This window comes from Benincasa hispida, chromosome 3, assembly GCF_027475165.1.
Source record: "Benincasa hispida cultivar pf3 chromosome 3, pf3_genome.v1.1, whole genome shotgun sequence".
In the NCBI taxonomy this organism is placed as follows: Eukaryota; Viridiplantae; Streptophyta; class Magnoliopsida; order Cucurbitales; family Cucurbitaceae; genus Benincasa; species Benincasa hispida.
Genome location: NC_143480.1, coordinates 62,195,074 through 62,214,006, shown reverse-complemented (window position 1 = coordinate 62,214,006; position 18,933 = coordinate 62,195,074). Strand labels below are relative to the sequence as shown.

Below are 18,933 nucleotides of genomic sequence, written 5' to 3'. Positions count from 1 at the left end.
CTTAGGGACGCGAGAGCTAAAAAAAACATATTGTATATATTATTAATATCTCACTGAATTTTTCTAACAACATATCATATATGTTATTAAATTCCCACTGAAGCGTTCTAACGATATATCATATATGTTATTAAACTCCCGCTGAAGTGTTCTACTTGTTTTTGGGTAAATCTTTACTTAGGAATGTTCCGGCTAATTAAACAACCTAAGTTTATGTGGTTTATCCAAGTATAACGATTATAATTGGATTTAACCTACGATGTCTAAGTGATAAACCAATTTTAACACCTCACGTGTGCTCATAAAACCGGTTAACAACGTTCAATTATTCACCCATAATCCCTAGGTAGGAGGTGTTTTGTAGACGTCAACTTAAGTACCCCAACCTTAAACAAGATTATATACCGGTTGAGTTTATAACCATATTTTACAAGATGTCGACCTATTTTAACTATTAAAACAAGTGGTTAACCTACGTGAGCATGCTTTTATCTTTGTTATGGATTTTAATGTCTAATCCAGTTTTATAACAACTTATAAAATAATAGACATACTTTGCATCCATAACATTCTTTTATATAACAATTATATAAACATTCATTCCATGCATTAATATAACAACTTGTATCAAAAGCCATGAAATTCTACACACACATACTATACATTATAACATTTATAAGATACTTGCAATGCATGCTACATGCTTATCCTATAGTGGGATTTTAAATCTACATGACATACAATATGCACACAATAGATAAATTATTTAATTCATATATTCACAATGCATAATTAAATATGCACACTAAAATGGATTAGTTTTGGCATCCTAAGCTAGCTAAAAGCTACACTTATTACAATAATAAGCAGAAAACAGCCATGAACCGCCTCCGAACACTTCGAACTAGCTTGAATCGCTTGAACCGGCTTCAAACACCCAAAAAACAGCAAAAACCGCCCAAAACTGATCAAAACTAGTCAAACCAGCTTGAACTGGACCGATCTAGACCATATGGACCAGCTGAGCCACCATCAGGCATGCAGGTCAACAGCTGAAGTGGACGCGGGTCACTGGGTCGGCTGGGCGCGGGTCGTAGTGAAGCTGCTGGGCCGGATCGGATGGGCTGGCGAGGAGAATTGGGCTGAAAATGGGCTGGGCCACGCGTGCGCTGGGCTTCAACTGGAGCGAACGGATGGGTCTGGTCAAGGCGGTCGTCGAGTCTGGGCCTACACGCGTAAGCAATATGGGGAGTCAACAGTCAAATTGATGATATGTCACATGATATGTGGATAGTTAACAATCCACTTGTTGATGTGTTAGATGATGTGACACCTCTAACGGTATAAAGTGACAATGTGTTAGATGGCGTGGATGATAATGTGGTGACATGTTGGATAAATCATATTGCATCACGTGGTGATTTATTTATTTAAATAAAAAAGAATTTAACAATAATAATAATAAGAGTCCAACGGTCAAACTTGAAAATTTTGATATTAGTTTATGTTGACCAATAAAATGCTGACACATGGAGAAGAAAAATAATAAAAAACATATATTTTGGGTTGAACGGTCAAACTTTATTTTTATTAATATTTTCTATTGCAGCCAATCAGACGATGACATGTGGCAGTAATGGCTAATTTTTGCCATCCTAACTCTACGTAAAGCCCGAAAAAAATTGAAAATTCTGAAAAAAAATCTTTAAAATCTTAAAGATTCAAGAACCTCTTGAGAGCTTATTCCAATTTGGGAGAAATTTTTGAGCTTCAATTTTTGTTTTTTTTTTCCGTAGCCATTAGAGGCCTTTATTTGTTAAAATCTTATTCTCACAAAGTGTTTGAGGTTAAATTTGTGCATCTACTCATTTCAACATCTTATTCTTCATCTTCAAATTAGTGTAAGAGTTGTTCTTGATCCTAAAAAGGGTTGTTACAATTTTATCTTCAATCATAGAAATGATCGAGCTTGTTCTTACTCCCAAAAAAATAATGATGTAGTAGTTTGAATCTAAGTTCTAGAAAAAGTCAAGTTTGTAGTGACTAGGGGGTGTACATAGGTTAGATTGAGAGTGTTTTTTGAACCAACCTAGAAATTCGGGTTGGTTGGGTTGTTAATCCAAAAGACCTGAACAAAGTTTTCAACCCAATCCAACTTAACCCTTAAAATTTGGATTGGGTTGTTCGTTTATAACTTATTTTTTCTTTATAATTTAAAATACGTAAATTTATCTACAACACGTGATTAATAACTAATATATTATAAAATTCAAATGTTAAATAACAAATATCTATGATATTTATTAGAACTTTAAATAAAGATAAACTTCATAACAATTCTAAAAGAAAAATATTAAAAATTCACAAATTCATTCATCCAAAGTAATCAAATCTTAAATAAAGATATATATATCATTCGAGTTGGGTTAGGTTAACCCAGCTTTTCTTTTAGACAACCCTCGACCCAACCCAACCCGACACAAATAGAAAAGTTTAACCAAATCCAACCAAATATCAAAACTAACCCAATCCAAAATGTAAGGGTTGGGTAGTTTGGGTTGTTCGGGTTATTTGAATACTCTTAGTAGAGGACGAGCTTGGAGTAGGCCAAATTATGTTAAACCAATATAAAATTTTCGGTGTCAATTTCTCTATCCCTATACGTCTTTAATTTTACAATTAATTTTTTATTATAATATTTTATTACATGATATTAATCGTAATATTTGTTCTTTAAATTAATTGCTCATATATGATTATTTAGGTTGTTGAAGTTTATTTCCATATTTATTATCAATCTTGTTATGAAAATTAATTTGGATGTTTGAATCTATTTATGTCAATTTCTTGTTTAAATTACTTGTAACAAAAAAAAAATTATTAATTTATTTAATTAAGCACACATCAGTAAAAAGTTTAATTAGCTTGAATAAAGCTTGTTTGCTCCCTTATTCACCCTCTTTGGTTGTGGGTTGCCATCGTCAATCCTACAATTTTGTGCTTTAGGTGAATAGGTATTCCCAACCTTCTCACTTAGCCACTTATTAACCCAATTAAGAGGCTACCAAATTTTAGAAGTAACTTACCTTTACAATTTTTTCCTCCAAAAATCATACAAACTATTCATGCAGGTTGGCCACACCACACATACATCAATATTAAACAGATAACACATATAAAACAAATGGATTAAACAATAACGCTTCAATTATAAACTTAGGTTCATAACACCATCCTTAATCCTCACCTAAAAGTTGATTAGTTTATGTCACAATATCAGAAAATTTTAAATGACAACAATGAGTTCATAATCACAAAGAATGAAATACATAATTAGTCTGTTTATTCCACTAAAGATCTAGACGAAATCGATTTTTTTCGCTCTAGCCTTTATTGATAATATTGTTGTTTTTGCACTTTTTCCTCACGTCAATCTATCGTCTCTCGAAGTTCTACCAAACATGAATATAAAACATTAGCTTCTAGTCTAGGAAGTATAGATACTTCTAATTATTCAGAGAATCGATATCTGATTTTTTACCATGAATACGTCCAGATATGTGGTAGATACGTGTCTGATACGTGATTTGAAGTATCTGATTTTTTTTTTTTTTTTATTTAAATTTTCAGATACATGTATATGCTTCCAGATACATGGGTCAATTTTTTTTTTTTTTTTCAAATTTAAGCCCAACCACTTAAAAAACCCAACCCACAACCCATTTTATTTTAGTGCATGTTTAGGAGTGATTTTAAAATCATAAAAAAATACGTTTTTTTTTTTTTTCATTTTTAAAATCATTCGAAAACACATTTTTAATACTCAAACTTAATTTAGTTTTTAATTTTACACTTTTAAATGCAATTTTTATATCGTCAAAATTAGTTTTGAAGGATTAAACATGTTTCACCGTGATTTTGAAAATAACAAAAATAATTTTAACCATTTTAAAATCACTTCCAAATATAAAAGTTCACTTAAATTGAGCAATCTAAGACAAAATAAATTTAAAATGATAAAAACATAAAAAATTTAAAAAAATCTGAAACGTAATTAAATCTTTATTCTTCCATTTTCTCTCGCTATTTAAATCATGATTCATACCCCTTTATCCTCAATTTCATTCTTCAATCTTCATCTTCTACTTCTTTCCTACCGTCTACTCTAGTCGCTCAAAATCACTCGACGTTACTAGATTTTTTTTTCAAGTTTTCATTCTCTTCTTAGATCTACTTTAATCTAACTTAAAATAAGTATTATAGCAATTAATTACACACATATATATATGCATATAACGTATCTTCAATGTATCCGTATCTCAATTTTTTAGAAATTAATGTATTGCCGTATCGTATCGTATTCATATCATGTATCCGTATCCGTATCCGTGTCTGTATTTCTGCTTCTAGTTCTACTAGAACTAAACTAAAACATGTGTTTAGTCCTTTGATAATATGTAATAATGTTTATGCAATTCAACTTTGTAACATCTCAAGCCCATTATTTCAAAATATAAAATTTTACTTCTTTAATTTTAGATTTTTGAACCTAAATTTGAGCAAATTTAGAGAGAGAATTGGTATATTTGAGTATCTTATTGAATAAAATATTTAAGAAGTTTGGAACATTTGAAATGTAAGAGGGAAAAGTGTAGGTTTAAATTTGAAATATATATACGTTACATGGGTTTTAAAAAAGAAATCAAAAGAATAAGTTGGCAGTTTCTCGTTTACCCTTTTTTTCTCACGCACGCAGCCATTTCCTCTCTCTCACTCAAACGCCGCTCACCTCCCACCGATCACAGCCGCTCTTCGTCGCCTCCGGCCGCCGGGAAGGGGCTCACGGCTCTTTCTCTCTCTCTAACCTTTGTGTTCTTTCTTTCTCTCCCTCTATTTGCTCTCCTCCAGCCGCTGCCACCACGCGTTTCCGGCGTCTCCCTTGCCGTAACCCGCCGTCAGTCTTCGCCGGTAATAGTTTCCTTTTCAAGTTTTGACGAGTTTTCTTTTGTGTTCTTGATTAGTGCTGGTTTATATCTGGTATTTGGATGTTGGATTCGTGTTTAAAGGAAGAGTTAAGCTGGTCTATCACGATTGAGAGCTTTTTGGCACCCTTTTTTAGTAAGTATTAAGGCTTCGAAACCATTTTGGATTAGTTATTGTTGCTGTAGTTTGAGTTTATAACCCTTAATTGGCAAAGGCAACTTGTGGAAAGAAGGAAAAATATTTTATGAAAATTTTGAATTTGAAAGAAAGTAGTTAAGTAGAGCCATACTTTGTATAATGAGTATATGAGACACTTAAAAAGTGAAAAAAAGCACCTTAATTTTTTGTTGGCCTAAACAATAATAAGCGTGAAGAAAAGAAAAGTATTTAAGAAAGGTTTTATTATCTTGGAAAGATAAAAGATATTAACGTGTTGGGACTCCTAAGTACAAGTACTTAAGTATGATTTGGTTTCTAAGATAGGACTTGGATGTTTACGAGCCTTCAGAATTGGTATAAGCAATCTTGTTACTACTTAAAACTTTGGATCTTTAGTATGTTTTGGTTGAATAAATAGCTTGCTTAGGTTGATGGCCGTGGAACTTAGCGTTAGCGTGATATTCTTCTTTTCAAGAATAAAAGATTAAGTAGGGACAAGTAAGCATTGATTTTTATTTTTATTTTTATTATTTTTTAATAAAAACCAATACTTATATTAAAAAGAAGAAAGACAGAGAAGACCGCTCCCACAAACTTAAACAAGAAAAGCTCTCCAATTGTTAATAATCATGAGAAGGCTATAATTACAAAAGAACTTTGTGCAGTTTGTACACCACCAAGAAGTATGTTGCTCGAGAGCCCAAAAAGAATCAAAAGAAATAAACTTATCTTGAAACATCCTACTATTCCTTTCATTCCAAAGATGCTACAAAAACACGTGAGTAGCACATCTCCAAAGGATTTTTCCTTTTCCACAAAAGCTACCACCATTTAAGCCATCCATCGTCCAATCATCAATCTTCTTGGGGAGACACCCATCTATCCCCAAATCAAAGATCCAACTCCATCCTTTGGAAGCGAAATCACAGTGTAAAAATAAATGATCCACAGTCTCAACCTCCTTATGACAAAGATCCTACTCCACCCTTTAGAAGCGTCGAACAGTGCTTGATAAGCTTCTTTTGAGTCGCAGAGGAGTTGAAGGGAAAAATCTTTTAGATGGAGTTGTTTGGAAACAATAGTTGTTTAGGAACTATTGAGATGAAAGGTTGAGACTTAATTAGTGAAAAGGTAAATCGTTGGAAGTATTAGAAAGCTTAAGAGATTTTGACTTTGGGCATGTGTGATAACTAGAAACTGGTGATACCATCATGTTGATTAGAATAGGGAAAAGTAATATTGCTCAAAGGAAACAATAAGTTGTGTTTGTGACAGTAAGGTAACTTAGATCTTCCAAGATCACCATTGACACAAGAGGTGGACTTGAGAATAGAACTTGAGTTGATAGCAAGAAGTTCCTATAGTTGAATTAAAGTAGTCCAAGTCATAGATACATAAACTATTTAACAATGTTTTCATACGCCCTAATGTTTTATCTCGGAGCGAACCAATTTTATTTGTTAAGGAAGAAAGATGGATCTATGTAACTTTGTCAACTAATAAGAAGTTGATTATGAGCGGCGTAGTTAGGTCACAATGGATTTCAGGGTTGTGAGGTGTCGAATTTGGATTTTGAATCTTAGACTGGGGGTGCCACTTGTATGTTTTCTCTTACATGGACAATGTGTTGACAAACTTTAAGGAATATGGATATTCTAAATATAGATTTATGAATTAGAATGGTTGTTATCCCAAAGACTTTCTTTAGGGAAACGATGTCGCTAGAGAAGAGAGTGAGAAGAAGATGGGGCATGCAATTATTGTTTTTTTGAAGGAAGAGATTAGAGATAGAATTGTAGGGTTGTTCTTTTTTTTTTTCCCTTCTTTTTGCATTTTCTTTTTAATAAAGAAAAAGAACAAATGAGAGGAGGGGAAGTGGTAGAAGACAAAAGGAAAACAGTTACAGCCCTAGTGGCAACAAGAGCTACAAGCAGTGGTAGATGCCATTGAATATTGATTGTGAAGGAAGAAGATGGGGAGAGAGATGGAGAAAGAAGAGGAAACAGGAAGAAAGAAGAGAGATAAAAAGAACAATAAAAAGAAAAATAAAAAATATTTTAAATTTTAATAATTAAAAGATTAGAAAAATAATGTTTTTAATAAAAAATAAGTGACATGTTAACTTTCCATTAGTAATTAATGGAGGGATGAAAATAAAACCAAATTCAAACTTTAAGGATAAAGTGGTGGAGTTTGAAAACTTAAGGATTCAAATGCACCATAATTCAAACCTCAAGAATCAAACATGTACTTTTCTTTATCTCATTTCCATCCAAATTCTATATTAGAATTCATATGAAATATTCACACTATTGGTTGTATTTGAGGTTTATTTAATTTTAGTATTTTGAAGTATTCAATTTTTACTCCTGTAATTTTAATAAATCTTAAATTTATTTTTTCAATTAATTATTATTGAAATTGGCTAAATAATAATAGTAATTTTCATGTCAGAAAATATAATATGTGAATATATTTTCAAAACTTATGGTAAAACTACTAAATAACAAAAAAGTTTTTGAAAAAATCAACATAATCAAGCAGTATGGAATGATAAATAACATAAAGGTACATGAATTAAAATTGGACACTTGAAAGTATAAGGGCCTGTTTGGTAGAGAATTTGAAAACAAAAATTTGAAAACAAGGGATTCAATGAAAACAGAGTTGTATTTCATGTTTTCAAATATGTGTTTGGTAGCAGATTCAAAACAAGATTCTAGTTTGAATAATTTTTTAAAATGTGATTGATATTATATTTATAAATCATAAAACTTGTTGAAGTTACAAACTGAATATTAGATTAACAATAAACTACTATTAATTTATTTATGAACATATTTTATGTTAAATTTTTTTGTATAATTATTATTTTGTCATATGATATAATTTATAATACATTACATAATACATGTTTTACTCTTCAAAAAACGAATTAAGTTTATAATATGACATATTGTAGTTCTAAGTGTTTTTATCTTTGTTTAATAGCACTTTAAATTTCAAAATTCAAAATCTGGATTTAATAAAAACATAAAAATGTTGTTTTCAGAATTTACACGTTTGAATCACAGAATCTGAAAACAGTTTTTAGAAACAAAATCCAAATTGTCTATTAAACGCATATTTGTTGAACTCAATGAATCCGAAAAGATAAAACATAATATGAATTCTCTACCAAACCGTCCTAAGTTTTTGTTTTCGTACTTTCGATAGCCATGGCAAACGAGCAATGTACCAATTAGTCACTGTTGCTCATTCATATTCTCTTTGATAGAATAGAAGCAAGAAGGTTGCGTTTCAATGGATGATTCTTCAAGAAATGGGCTCCATGGTTTTAGTTTGACTCTCGCGTCAAGAAAAGCTGAAGAAGCTGGTTGGTTTTCTTTTTCTTCCTCGTTCCTCTCATTTTACTTTTATTCATCCAAATAGTATAGTTGTACTGAAGTCTCGTTGATCTATTCATTATCCATTTATGTGAATTTTACTTCACGCAGTCAACTGGTGGTCCTCGTAGTCTGTTCTTGATTCCTGTGTTTTTCTAGATTTTGAATAGACACAATCGTTTATATTTGAGAATGTAATCCATAGGGTAATTCAAGTGAAGTTGATTAATTTTACAGCTTGGAGGCGGTATGAAGCTGTCAGGTGGCTTGACAGCTTTGTTGGCCCACTAGGCCTGCCAAATCAGCCATCGGAGGTGGAGTTTATTTCTTGTTTGAGAAATGGTTTGATCTTGTGCAATGCAATTAACAAGATTCAACCAGGAGCAGTGCCCAAGGTTTTGTAGTTATTGTTGATTTTCTTTTTGGAGCTTGTATGACCTCTATCTTTTTTGAATCTATTATTCTTCTACGCATCCTTACCATATTCTGGTGAATAAATTGAAGGTGGTGGATAATCCATGTTCTTTACAATCACTTACGTGGGACTGTCAGCCATTGCCTGCCTATCAATACTTTGAGAACGTTCGAAATTTTTTGGTTGCAGCGAAAGAGCTGAATCTACCTGCTTTTGAAGCTTCAGATCTAGAAAGGGTGCTTTTTCATTCTGAATATATGTTTTTTTTTTAATTGTTATTATATGAATAACTGAAACATGGAACCATGACTGAACTGATCAGGATACATTTGAAGCGAAGATAGTGGATTGTGTGTTGGCTCTGAAATCTCTTCATGAGTCGAAGCAGATGAGTAATGAAAATGGATTTCACAAACATGTGAAATCTCCTCTGCTTTTGCATTCCTCCAACAGGACGCATCCAAGACCTTTGTCCACAGTCACATTGGACTCTTGTAGACGCTTGGATATGTCTGCCACGTGTGAAAAGCGACTTGTTGGGAGTGAAAAACTTGAAGGTTTAACCATCCTTTCCTACATTTTATGCTTGTACAGTTTTACTGTAGATATTCCAGCCAAGTTAACGGGATGATGCATAGGAGATAGTTTGATAACGTTTCAATTAGATAGTTACTCCTATAATAACTGAGGTTTATGGAAATTTGGTAATGTTTCCCAAAGAATAAGCTGCAACATTAGTTCACGAGATCACTGTTCTCTTTTGGACAACAAAAGAATTGCTTACTCTTCATGTATAGGAATATATGGAAAATATTTGTTAGGTACATATGAGATCTACAGCTATAGAATATCAACACCTCAAGACATGTTTTATTGTACTCTAACAATGGGTTTTCTTTGACTTTTCTAGAGTTAATTGTCAAGTCACTTGTTGATTCCCTAGTTCAGGAAAAGGAGAATTTTGATGGGAATCTTCTTGCATCTTTGAGAAATCGAGATAAGGTCGACTGAAAGCTTCTTACTATTCATTACTGATTATACAGATAGCTTTTAGTGGATTTTGTTTTCCTTTTATGAATTCGTAGCTTATACACAGGATGCAGTAAGGTTATTCCAAAGTATTGTATCAAATTGTTCAAAAGAATCGCTTCAAGAAAACTTTTCAGAGGTCAGTTTGCTTTGATTGTGAAAATCTCTTACTCTTACTAATTTTCTCTAAAATCCCATTTTTAACATCGCTAAAGAAGTCAAAGATGCTCAGTTGCAATGAGTGAACTCATTGTGAATTGTGATGAATGAAAGGGACATTTTTCCACCTAGTGTCATCGTAGGCTACTACTTTAATTAGTTTCCTTGTTATTAGGATGTTGCACATAATTTAGTATTCTTGTTATTAGGAATGATGCACATAATCATTATCGTATGACTTTAAATTTTAACCGTTATAGAAGAACTGTATTTATTTAATTACAACTACTTCCATTATTTGGTTTTCAACCGGAAAGCTCAACTGCTCGTCTTTCGAAAACAGGATCTTGTTCATCTTAATCTCTCTTTTCTTTTCGCCCTTGCCAAGTATATTTTCAATAAAATTCTATTATAACTGAAATACTTTTACTTTTTTTTTTTCCTCCAATCTTCCACGAAAAAGAAGAATACAAAGATTGATACAACTTTAGTTGAATTAAAAGAAAGGAGCAGCCCCCTTGCTCATTTTGATACAGTATTAGATGACATTTCGGACCTTGATAGTTCACAGGTATGCATCATCTGTTTTACTTTCTTTGAACTATATTGTTTTCTTTTTCTTAACATGTAACCAAGTCTTTTAAGGCGTTGTTTCAATTTCAAAATTTGTCAACTTAATCTCAAAAATGAGGGCAAACTACATTAGTGCATATTTGTTAAAATAGATAAGGGAGAAATTAATAATTAGTTTCATAAGTGAATCAGTTTATATCCTTTGTTAATGATCTAGATCAAATTAAGTTAATTTTACCTAAAAAAATTAATAGTCTTGCAAAGTCCTACCAACGTAGGAAGAAAAATTATTACTTATATGCAAGTATAAGAAAATAGAGCAATAAGTAGATGATGACTAATACTAATGAGTTTTCCTATCCATGTAATTTTATTATCTTTCTCAAACCTTTGTATTTAAAAAAGTTTTACATAACCATTACAAGCACAATTCAACTAACATAAAAGTCTAAACTCTCGATCAAGAGGTCAAAGGTTCGAATCCCTACCTCACATGTTATTGAATATGACGTTCTTTAGTATAACCAGTTATGTGGATTTGAACCTCCATATTTAAGTGAATGAGTGTGTCAATGGCTACTAAACCAGAATCTTAATGTTTTCTTTTTCTTTTTTTTTTTTTCTTTTTCTTTTTTTGAAAAACAAGGTATCATTTGATTTCAAGTTCAGCAATCTAAATGATACAATTATTAGTTTAAAGTTAGGGCTTACTCATCAGTAAAATTAATTTTATGTTGCAATTTTTTTAATTGTATATTTGTTTTTTAATCAATGTTCTTTTTAATTTTTATTATAATTTATCTCACAAATTGTGTGTGATTTGCTTTTTCTCTCCACCCCATCTTTTTATGTTTTTGTGCTAGGAGGCTTGGGATTTGAGTAGAATTTTTTAATTAATTGATTTTTTCGGATGTTTACTTTTGGTTTAAGAAGAAGAATTATAGGATGAGGAAGAAGTGTTTGTTTTCTTTTTCTGTACTTTGCTTTTAATTTTATGTTTAATTAGGAGTTTCTTTTATTTAATTTTAGTAAATTAGTAAAAAACAGCTTTAAAGGGAAAAAAATAATAAACAGCTTTAAAGAAAATAATTATCCAATGAGCCTAAATGACTTGCATAATATAATTTAATAACGACTTATCAAATATGCTAATATCAGCTTATGCATTTTCCTTAAAGCGATTCAGAGCATGCTTCAAAAGGAAAAGCTGCAATCACCACAAATTATTTTGTGTTCAAGAGAGGGAGCTTTTGGTAATTTCCTATCTTTCTCATCTAATATAGTATATGATATTTATTATATTCATTGTAATCTCCTGATGTGTTGGATATGATATATATATATATATATATATTAATTTTTAAATATGACTATAAATATACTTTCATCTCTCTTGATGGATTTCTCTCCGTATGGACAATTATTATTTTGTTTGGTTTGTATTAAGGATCATACATTGATAATCCGTCGTATATCATTCTGTTTTTCCTCTCCCTTTTGTCATCCCCTTTACCCTTGGTTTTGGTTTCTTTTTCTTATGTTTGGGGTTTCCCCATGGATCTTCATGCATCTCTTTATGTGATTTATCTGTTTGTACTCTTTGGATATTTCATCTATCAATGAAATGGTTTCTTATATAAAAAAAAAGGAATATGCTTTTATCAATTCCGTCTGGTTGGATTATATACTTTCAAATATTTTAAACATGAGCAGATCCCATTTGAAACTGCAAGTAATGCATTACAAGAGTAAAGAATTGTTGCAAGTATGTGCATATAAAGTTGGATTGTTAATATAATATCTTCTTTATCATACAGGATCTCAAAGCCCTTTTATCTAAGACAAAAGGGGAATTTCATGACCTGCAGTTGCAGTTACAAAGGGACTTGAAAGACTTGGGTATTTTTACAATTAGAAGAACTCTTTTCCTTTATTTGAACTATTGATGCCCTACACGTGAAAATGCCTTGAGTTGTAATTATTTTTCATGAACATTTTACAATTAGTCATAAGCAGGGTTTTTTAAAGCTCAAGGTGCAATAAAGCGCTATAGTCTTATGGGGCTTAAGCGCAAGGTGCAAAAGGAGACGCAAACTTTTTATTGTGTGCATAAAAGTACTACATAAAGAAGAGAAGCATAGTTGAAGTGGAAATATGTAAAAAAGATCCCTAAACACTAGAAAATTTTCGTATAGGCTTAGTAAATTTGATTTTTTAGTTAATAAAAAAGGAAAAACTCTAATAATTATTATTTTTAAAAATAATGAAAAATCTCCATGGCCCAGAGCTTTGAGCGTTGGGGCTTCACAAACGGCATGCGGTTAAGGTGCATCTTATTTTGTGAGCCTCGCCTTTTCAAGACGAGATGCTACATTTGAGTATGGTGCCTCAGCATACCTATGCCCGTGTTAGGGAGGGCATTTTAAAACACTGGTCATAAGTGTTATTCTTATTACCAATATTTGCCCCCCCCTTTTTCTTCTACACATAGATGCTAAACCAAGGTTGAATTATTAATACTTACTTTCAAGATTGACTCATCGATAATTTCCAAGTTGTTTATTTTGGCTTTCAGAAAATCTAGTGCAGGAACTATCAAATGCTGCTCTTGGTTATCATAGTGTGGTTCAGGAGAACAGAAGCTTGTATAACATTGTTCAGGATCTAAAGGGTTAGTATGCTTAACGATACAAACGTACTAACAATCTTTTGACTACTACTTTGATTGGGGAACCTTGAGCTATTCATAATGGTCGTAATTTATTTTTATTCAGGCAATATTCGAGTTTACTGCAGAGTAAGGCCCTCGTTCAATTGTTTATCAAAAAATGTGATAGAATTTATTGGGGAGGATGGTTCACTAATGATCTCGGATCCATTAAAATCCAAAAAAGATGGAAGGAAGGTTTTTCGATTTAATCGTGTATTTGCCCCAGCTGCAAAGCAAGGTACAATCACTAATGGTACTTTATAATGTTACTGCTGTTTGTTAGGTGACCAAAGTGCTTCGTTTATCTATGTTGTTTAGATGATGTTTTTAAGGATATTCAACCATTAATTAGATCCGTCATGGACGGCTACAACGTATGCATATTTGCCTATGGTCAAACTGGATCAGGAAAAACACACACCATGGTAAGATATCCACATTTAATATTTCATCTCAAGCATTTCTCCCATCTCCATCAAGTGACTTATAATTTTAACCAACGTGCAAGTTCGCCCTTCTAAAATGTATTGTATGCTAACAGAATGGTCCGTCTGGAGGAGCTGACAAAGACTTCGGAATTAATTATCTAGCTCTTAATGATCTATTCCAGATCCAGAATGTAAGGAAGGACATAGACTATGAAATCAATGTCCAGATGGTCGAAATTTACAATGAACAAGTACGAGACCTTCTTGTTGCAGAATCATCAAATACCAAATATCCTGACTGCTGTCTATTCTATTATATTTTTTGGGTTAAAATACCATCTTGGTCCTTCTTGTATGAGACTTGTTCTATTTTAGTTCCTATATTTTCAAAGGTCCAAATTTAGTCCCAATAGTATGGATCTTGAAAATAGTCCCTACTTTTAGTTTATGGTTATTTTTATTAATATGTAAACATATTCACATAGTGTCTTTTCTTGCATAAAATTATTATTACCATTTCTATAAAATTTTATGTCGAAAGATTAAATTTAAGATTTATTAGAAGTACTGGGGTAAATTTGGACATTTAAAAGTACATAGATTAAAATCGATTGAGACCCAAAGTAGCCAAAAAATGGTGTGCTAACCTTGTGTTTTTGCCAAATCTTTTCTGATCTGCCCAGATTCTGTTTCTACAAAAAAAAAAAAAAAAAGAAACAGATATTTTCTTTAAATTTGATTCATCACTATGAAATACGAATACCTTTGTTCTCATAAAAAGAAGAAACCACCATTAATAATTGCCTGCAGTTTATTTAATTTTCAAAACTTCTCTGATCTATGTAATCAGGTTCTTAGTCTTAGAAAAATCAAATTTTTCGTGACGATGCTTTACATTTGACTTTACATCTTTAACTAATAATAAATTAGAGATTCGAAGCTGTACTAGTGACACTGGCTTGAGCCTTCCAGATGCAACTCGACATTCTGTGAAATCAACTGATGATGTTCTCAATCTAATGAAACTAGGAGAGTTGAACCGTGTTGTAAGTTTCACTGCTATGAACAATAGAAGTAGCCGCTCACACAGGTAAACTATTACTGTAGTATGCTCCTTTTCTATTTAGTCTTGAAGTTATGCAATTTCCTGACATGACTTTTCATTTGTTTGCAGTATTTTGACTGTTTATGTTCATGGAATGGACAATTCTGGGAGCACTATTCGTAGCTGCCTACATTTGGTTGATCTTGCAGGAAGTGAAAGGGTCAACAAATCCGAGGTTTCGGGAGACCGGCTTAGGGAGGCGCAGTATATTAATAAGTCTCTCTCTTGTTTAGGAGATGTGATTATGGCATTAGCTCATAAGAATTCTCATATCCCTTACAGAAACAGTAAACTCACACTTCTCTTGCAAGATTCTCTAGGTATTGTCTTTGCTTTAACTGCCAATTCTTTTAGGGATTTCTCTTTATAGTATAAAGTGATGGAGATTGTGTTTGTGTCTTCTTGTTATGATTAATGTCAAACAACGTTAAGAGTACATAGAAATGGATATAGTATGACTATTGTTCTGGTTATCACTATTAGTGAGGGGCATATTAGTAATTAACCTAGTAACTTGGTTACGGTTTCTGGGTTATGAAGAGAGGGTGTTGGAGATTTGAGAAGTGTGAAGATTTTAGTAGAATTTCAAGAGGGGGAATTTGGGAGAGTGTAACCCTCTCGACTGACTGATATATTGTAACTTCTTTTGATATTGTAATATACGATATCTTTTGGCGTGCTTTGTTGTTCTTGAGTTTTCTTATTCGGAAGTATCCTAACATACATATGTTCCATGTTGGAGAAGATTGACTAACGGTGGGGAGTAACATAAAAATTCTTTTAAAAATATTAAATTTGCTCCTCAAAGTTTTATATTCGGAAGTGATTTAAAAGTGCTTTGTGAAAGTGCTATCAAATACTTCTGTTTTTATGTGTGGTACAACCAAACATCAAAACAATTTGTTACTAGCTTTTATCTTTTCAAGTGCTACATTAAAAAGTACTTTCAAACATACCTTAAATCCTAATAATGGTCCCTAATAAATTCTAATCAACCTTTTCCATGGCGTTCCATGGCGTAATCGAGAAGTTCGTGTTTGATGATCATTTGATCTCATATATTGACAAAGATTCTTTTGTAAATTTACTTTGCAGGTGGACATGCTAAAACAGTAATGTTTGCACATGTAAGTCCAGAAGAAGATTCCTTCTGTGAAACATTAAGCACTTTGAAATTTGCCCAAAGTGTTTCAACTGTTGAACTTGGTGCTGCTCGTTTGAACAAGGAAAGCAGTGAAGTCATGCAACTCAAGGCTCAGGTAAATCTTCAAGCCAACAAAGATGGTCTTATTTAATGCTTAACAGCTTTTTAATAAGGATAACAATTTAAGTTTCGGGACAAAATTGAACTTTTAAAATTACATGGACAAAATTCATATGATCAGTAAGGTAATCGCCATACAGTTATGAAAAGTATTAGCTACAAGCTTGAATATTTGTTCACAAAGTGGCCACCTACTTGGATTTGTAAAGTACTGTCTTGATTTGCTTTTTGCATAATTTAATTCTCTCTGAAAAGTCTATTTTATAGAAGTGCCATTTGGGCAACAGTCTGTCATATATGTCATTGGTTCATTGTAAGTTAGGTAAGTCACTATGATGAGATTATTTCTCCTTATCACTATGCAGGTTGAGAATCTCAAGAAAGCTTTGGTTAATAGTGAAGCTCAACAAACATTAACCAATAAGTCGAAGGAACCTAGATCACCTACACAAGTAGTTGATCGAACTCCTCCACGCCCTCGAAGGTTGAGCATTGAGAGTTGTAGCACGACTAAAATTGAGCTACCTTCCAAACAAGAGATGAGAAAGGGCTCAAAGACTCCCTCTGTACGCACCAGAAGATCAAGCTTGGAGGGCCCAACATGTATTATAAAGGATGGTTCAAGGATGAAGATCTTAGAAGATGGAAGTAAGAATCAAACTCTGAAATCCCAGAAATGTGGCATAATTCAGAATTCAGAGACAATCTCTAGAGTTTCTCATAGCATCAGCAATGTTGATGTTTCATTGGAGATGAGCCGTCTCAAGAGTCCTCGAAGTCCTTTAGGTGGTACTGGTTATAAGAAGCGAGCGATCAACGTTGAAGGTACCCAAACTCTTAACCTTCAGCTACCAAAGACACCTGAAGCACCAAAACACGTTAGAAATGACATCCAAAATCAAATGCAAAATGTTGCGATGTTTTCCGTTGATGCCCAAACACCCAACATGATGAGTACAACAAGTGGAAAAGGGTCTCGAATAAGAAGATCCATGAGGACGATTGGGAAGCTAATTAATGGCTCTGAGAAAAGGTAGGTTCTATCTAAATCATTTCTCTTTGATGTTATATGAGAGAGAGTAGTTAGACACTCTAAGGACCCATTTGGAATAACTAGAGAAAAAATATTTTATTTTTTATTGTTTTAATCATCTTTTAAAACTCTTTTGATAAAAACCGTTTAAAATACACTTTAAAAGTGTTTCAAAAGCTATTTTGAGTAGATGTCAAACACTTCAAAATTAAACACTTGAGAAGTTAAACCAAACACCTTAAGTCTATTCTTGTTACTATAAGAAGAAGCATAATGTTTGTTCACATAAATAAACTTAAACTCTTCCCAACAATGTTGCAGGAATCGACAGAATTTGATAGAATTGCGTACTCCAATGCAAGTTAATTGTAACATTGATCTCGAGATGTCACCGTTTCCGACTAATTCAAGGATGCAGAGGAGACAATCTTTAACTGGCATCCAAATGACAGGGTCAAGCAAATCTAGAAGATCATCTCTTGGAGGGAAACCAGGTGACTCAAGTGAGTAAAACTAACTTGAACATTGATAGATTTTACATATTGCCATCTCTCTCCTCCTATAGCTTTTATGGTAGTTTTTCATTGTTGTCAAAACTGGACTGAGGATCTGAGCTTCATGTTGTGTTCTTGCAGATGTTGAAAAAGTAATTGACACTAGAAATGCGAGGACCCCTCCACCGGTCCATCCATCAACCCAGGCAACCAAGCGGTGGCTATAATCGTGTATACGACGATGATTTGGAAAGATATAATTTATGTTCAAGCAGAGAAGCGACTTGCGGTCATCTTTTTGTAGTGTAGAGCCTCAAAATTTAAAACTAAGCCTTCATATTGACTAATATTTTTCAGGTTAGAGCAAAAAAGTGATGAATGTAGAGCAACTAACTTAGGTTCCATTTAGAGGGTGGGGATGAATCCCAATGTTTTAGTAACTCTTCTTCACCAGTCTTAAATTCTCCATGTATTCTTAGTATTGGTATGTTCAACAGAACTGACCAAACACAGGTAAAAAAGAATAAAACAAACTCTTTGATGTGCATAAACTCTCTTTTTAATTGGTGTTTTTTTTCCCCTTCTATAAAGTAGGAAATTACTCTTTCAAATGAGTAGTAACTTGTAAACTTAAAAAGATTATTTCTTGCATTTGGTTTGAGGTCACCTAACAAATTGAAAGACTTATTTGAACATTAATTTATGAAAATATAAGAAGGAAAAATCATGTTTACAATTTAACTTGCTGATCTATTACTATTAGTTATGATCTTGGGACATGGTCGATTTTTGAAATAATTGATTTTGGTCAAATAGGTGCATGGGCTATTGTATTATGTGATCTTGAGGTGAATTAGATGAATATTGGTAATAAAAAAGTGTTGGTTTGAAACTAATTAGAAAGACCCAAAATAAGACTTTGTTTTTCGATCATGACATGAAGGTTGTATAACCTTTTGCTTGGTTCAGCAGCTATGTGAAATTATGTTATTACCCTTTTTAGTGTCTTCTTTCTTTGTTATCGACCTTGCTCACATTCCATTATTAATGATTTTTAGTCTATGAAAACTCTAAAAGAGGTCGGTGTAGATACCTCATTGTACTTAGGGAATCATAGGTGGCTATTACGAGCAAAATTAATAAGAATAAACAATTCAATCCACAAAGATAAAAGACCTTGAATAGAAACTAAGAA

The 18,933-nt window shown here is 32.5% G+C and overlaps 1 protein-coding gene across 1 annotated transcript; it reads left to right on the top strand.

Annotated features, from left to right (window-relative positions):
• The first annotated feature begins 4,716 nt into the window (after window positions 1–4,716).
• On the top strand, window positions 4,717–18,289 carry LOC120074416 (P-loop nucleoside triphosphate hydrolases superfamily protein with CH (Calponin Homology) domain-containing protein). The gene is made up of 20 exons (XM_090311493.1): window positions 4,717–4,968; window positions 8,425–8,518; window positions 8,766–8,923; window positions 9,033–9,179; window positions 9,266–9,500; window positions 9,854–9,945; window positions 10,040–10,111; window positions 10,595–10,702; window positions 11,883–11,957; window positions 12,522–12,603; window positions 13,280–13,375; window positions 13,479–13,652; window positions 13,733–13,839; window positions 13,956–14,133; window positions 14,770–14,932; window positions 15,017–15,267; window positions 16,043–16,206; window positions 16,577–17,244; window positions 17,566–17,747; window positions 17,880–18,289. The coding sequence occupies exons 2-20, from the start codon at window positions 8,446–8,448 to the stop codon at window positions 17,963–17,965; spliced, it is 3,111 nt and encodes a 1,036-aa protein (XP_090167619.1). The 5' UTR covers window positions 4,717–4,968; window positions 8,425–8,445; the 3' UTR covers window positions 17,966–18,289.
• The last annotated feature ends 644 nt before the right edge of the window (window positions 18,290–18,933 follow it).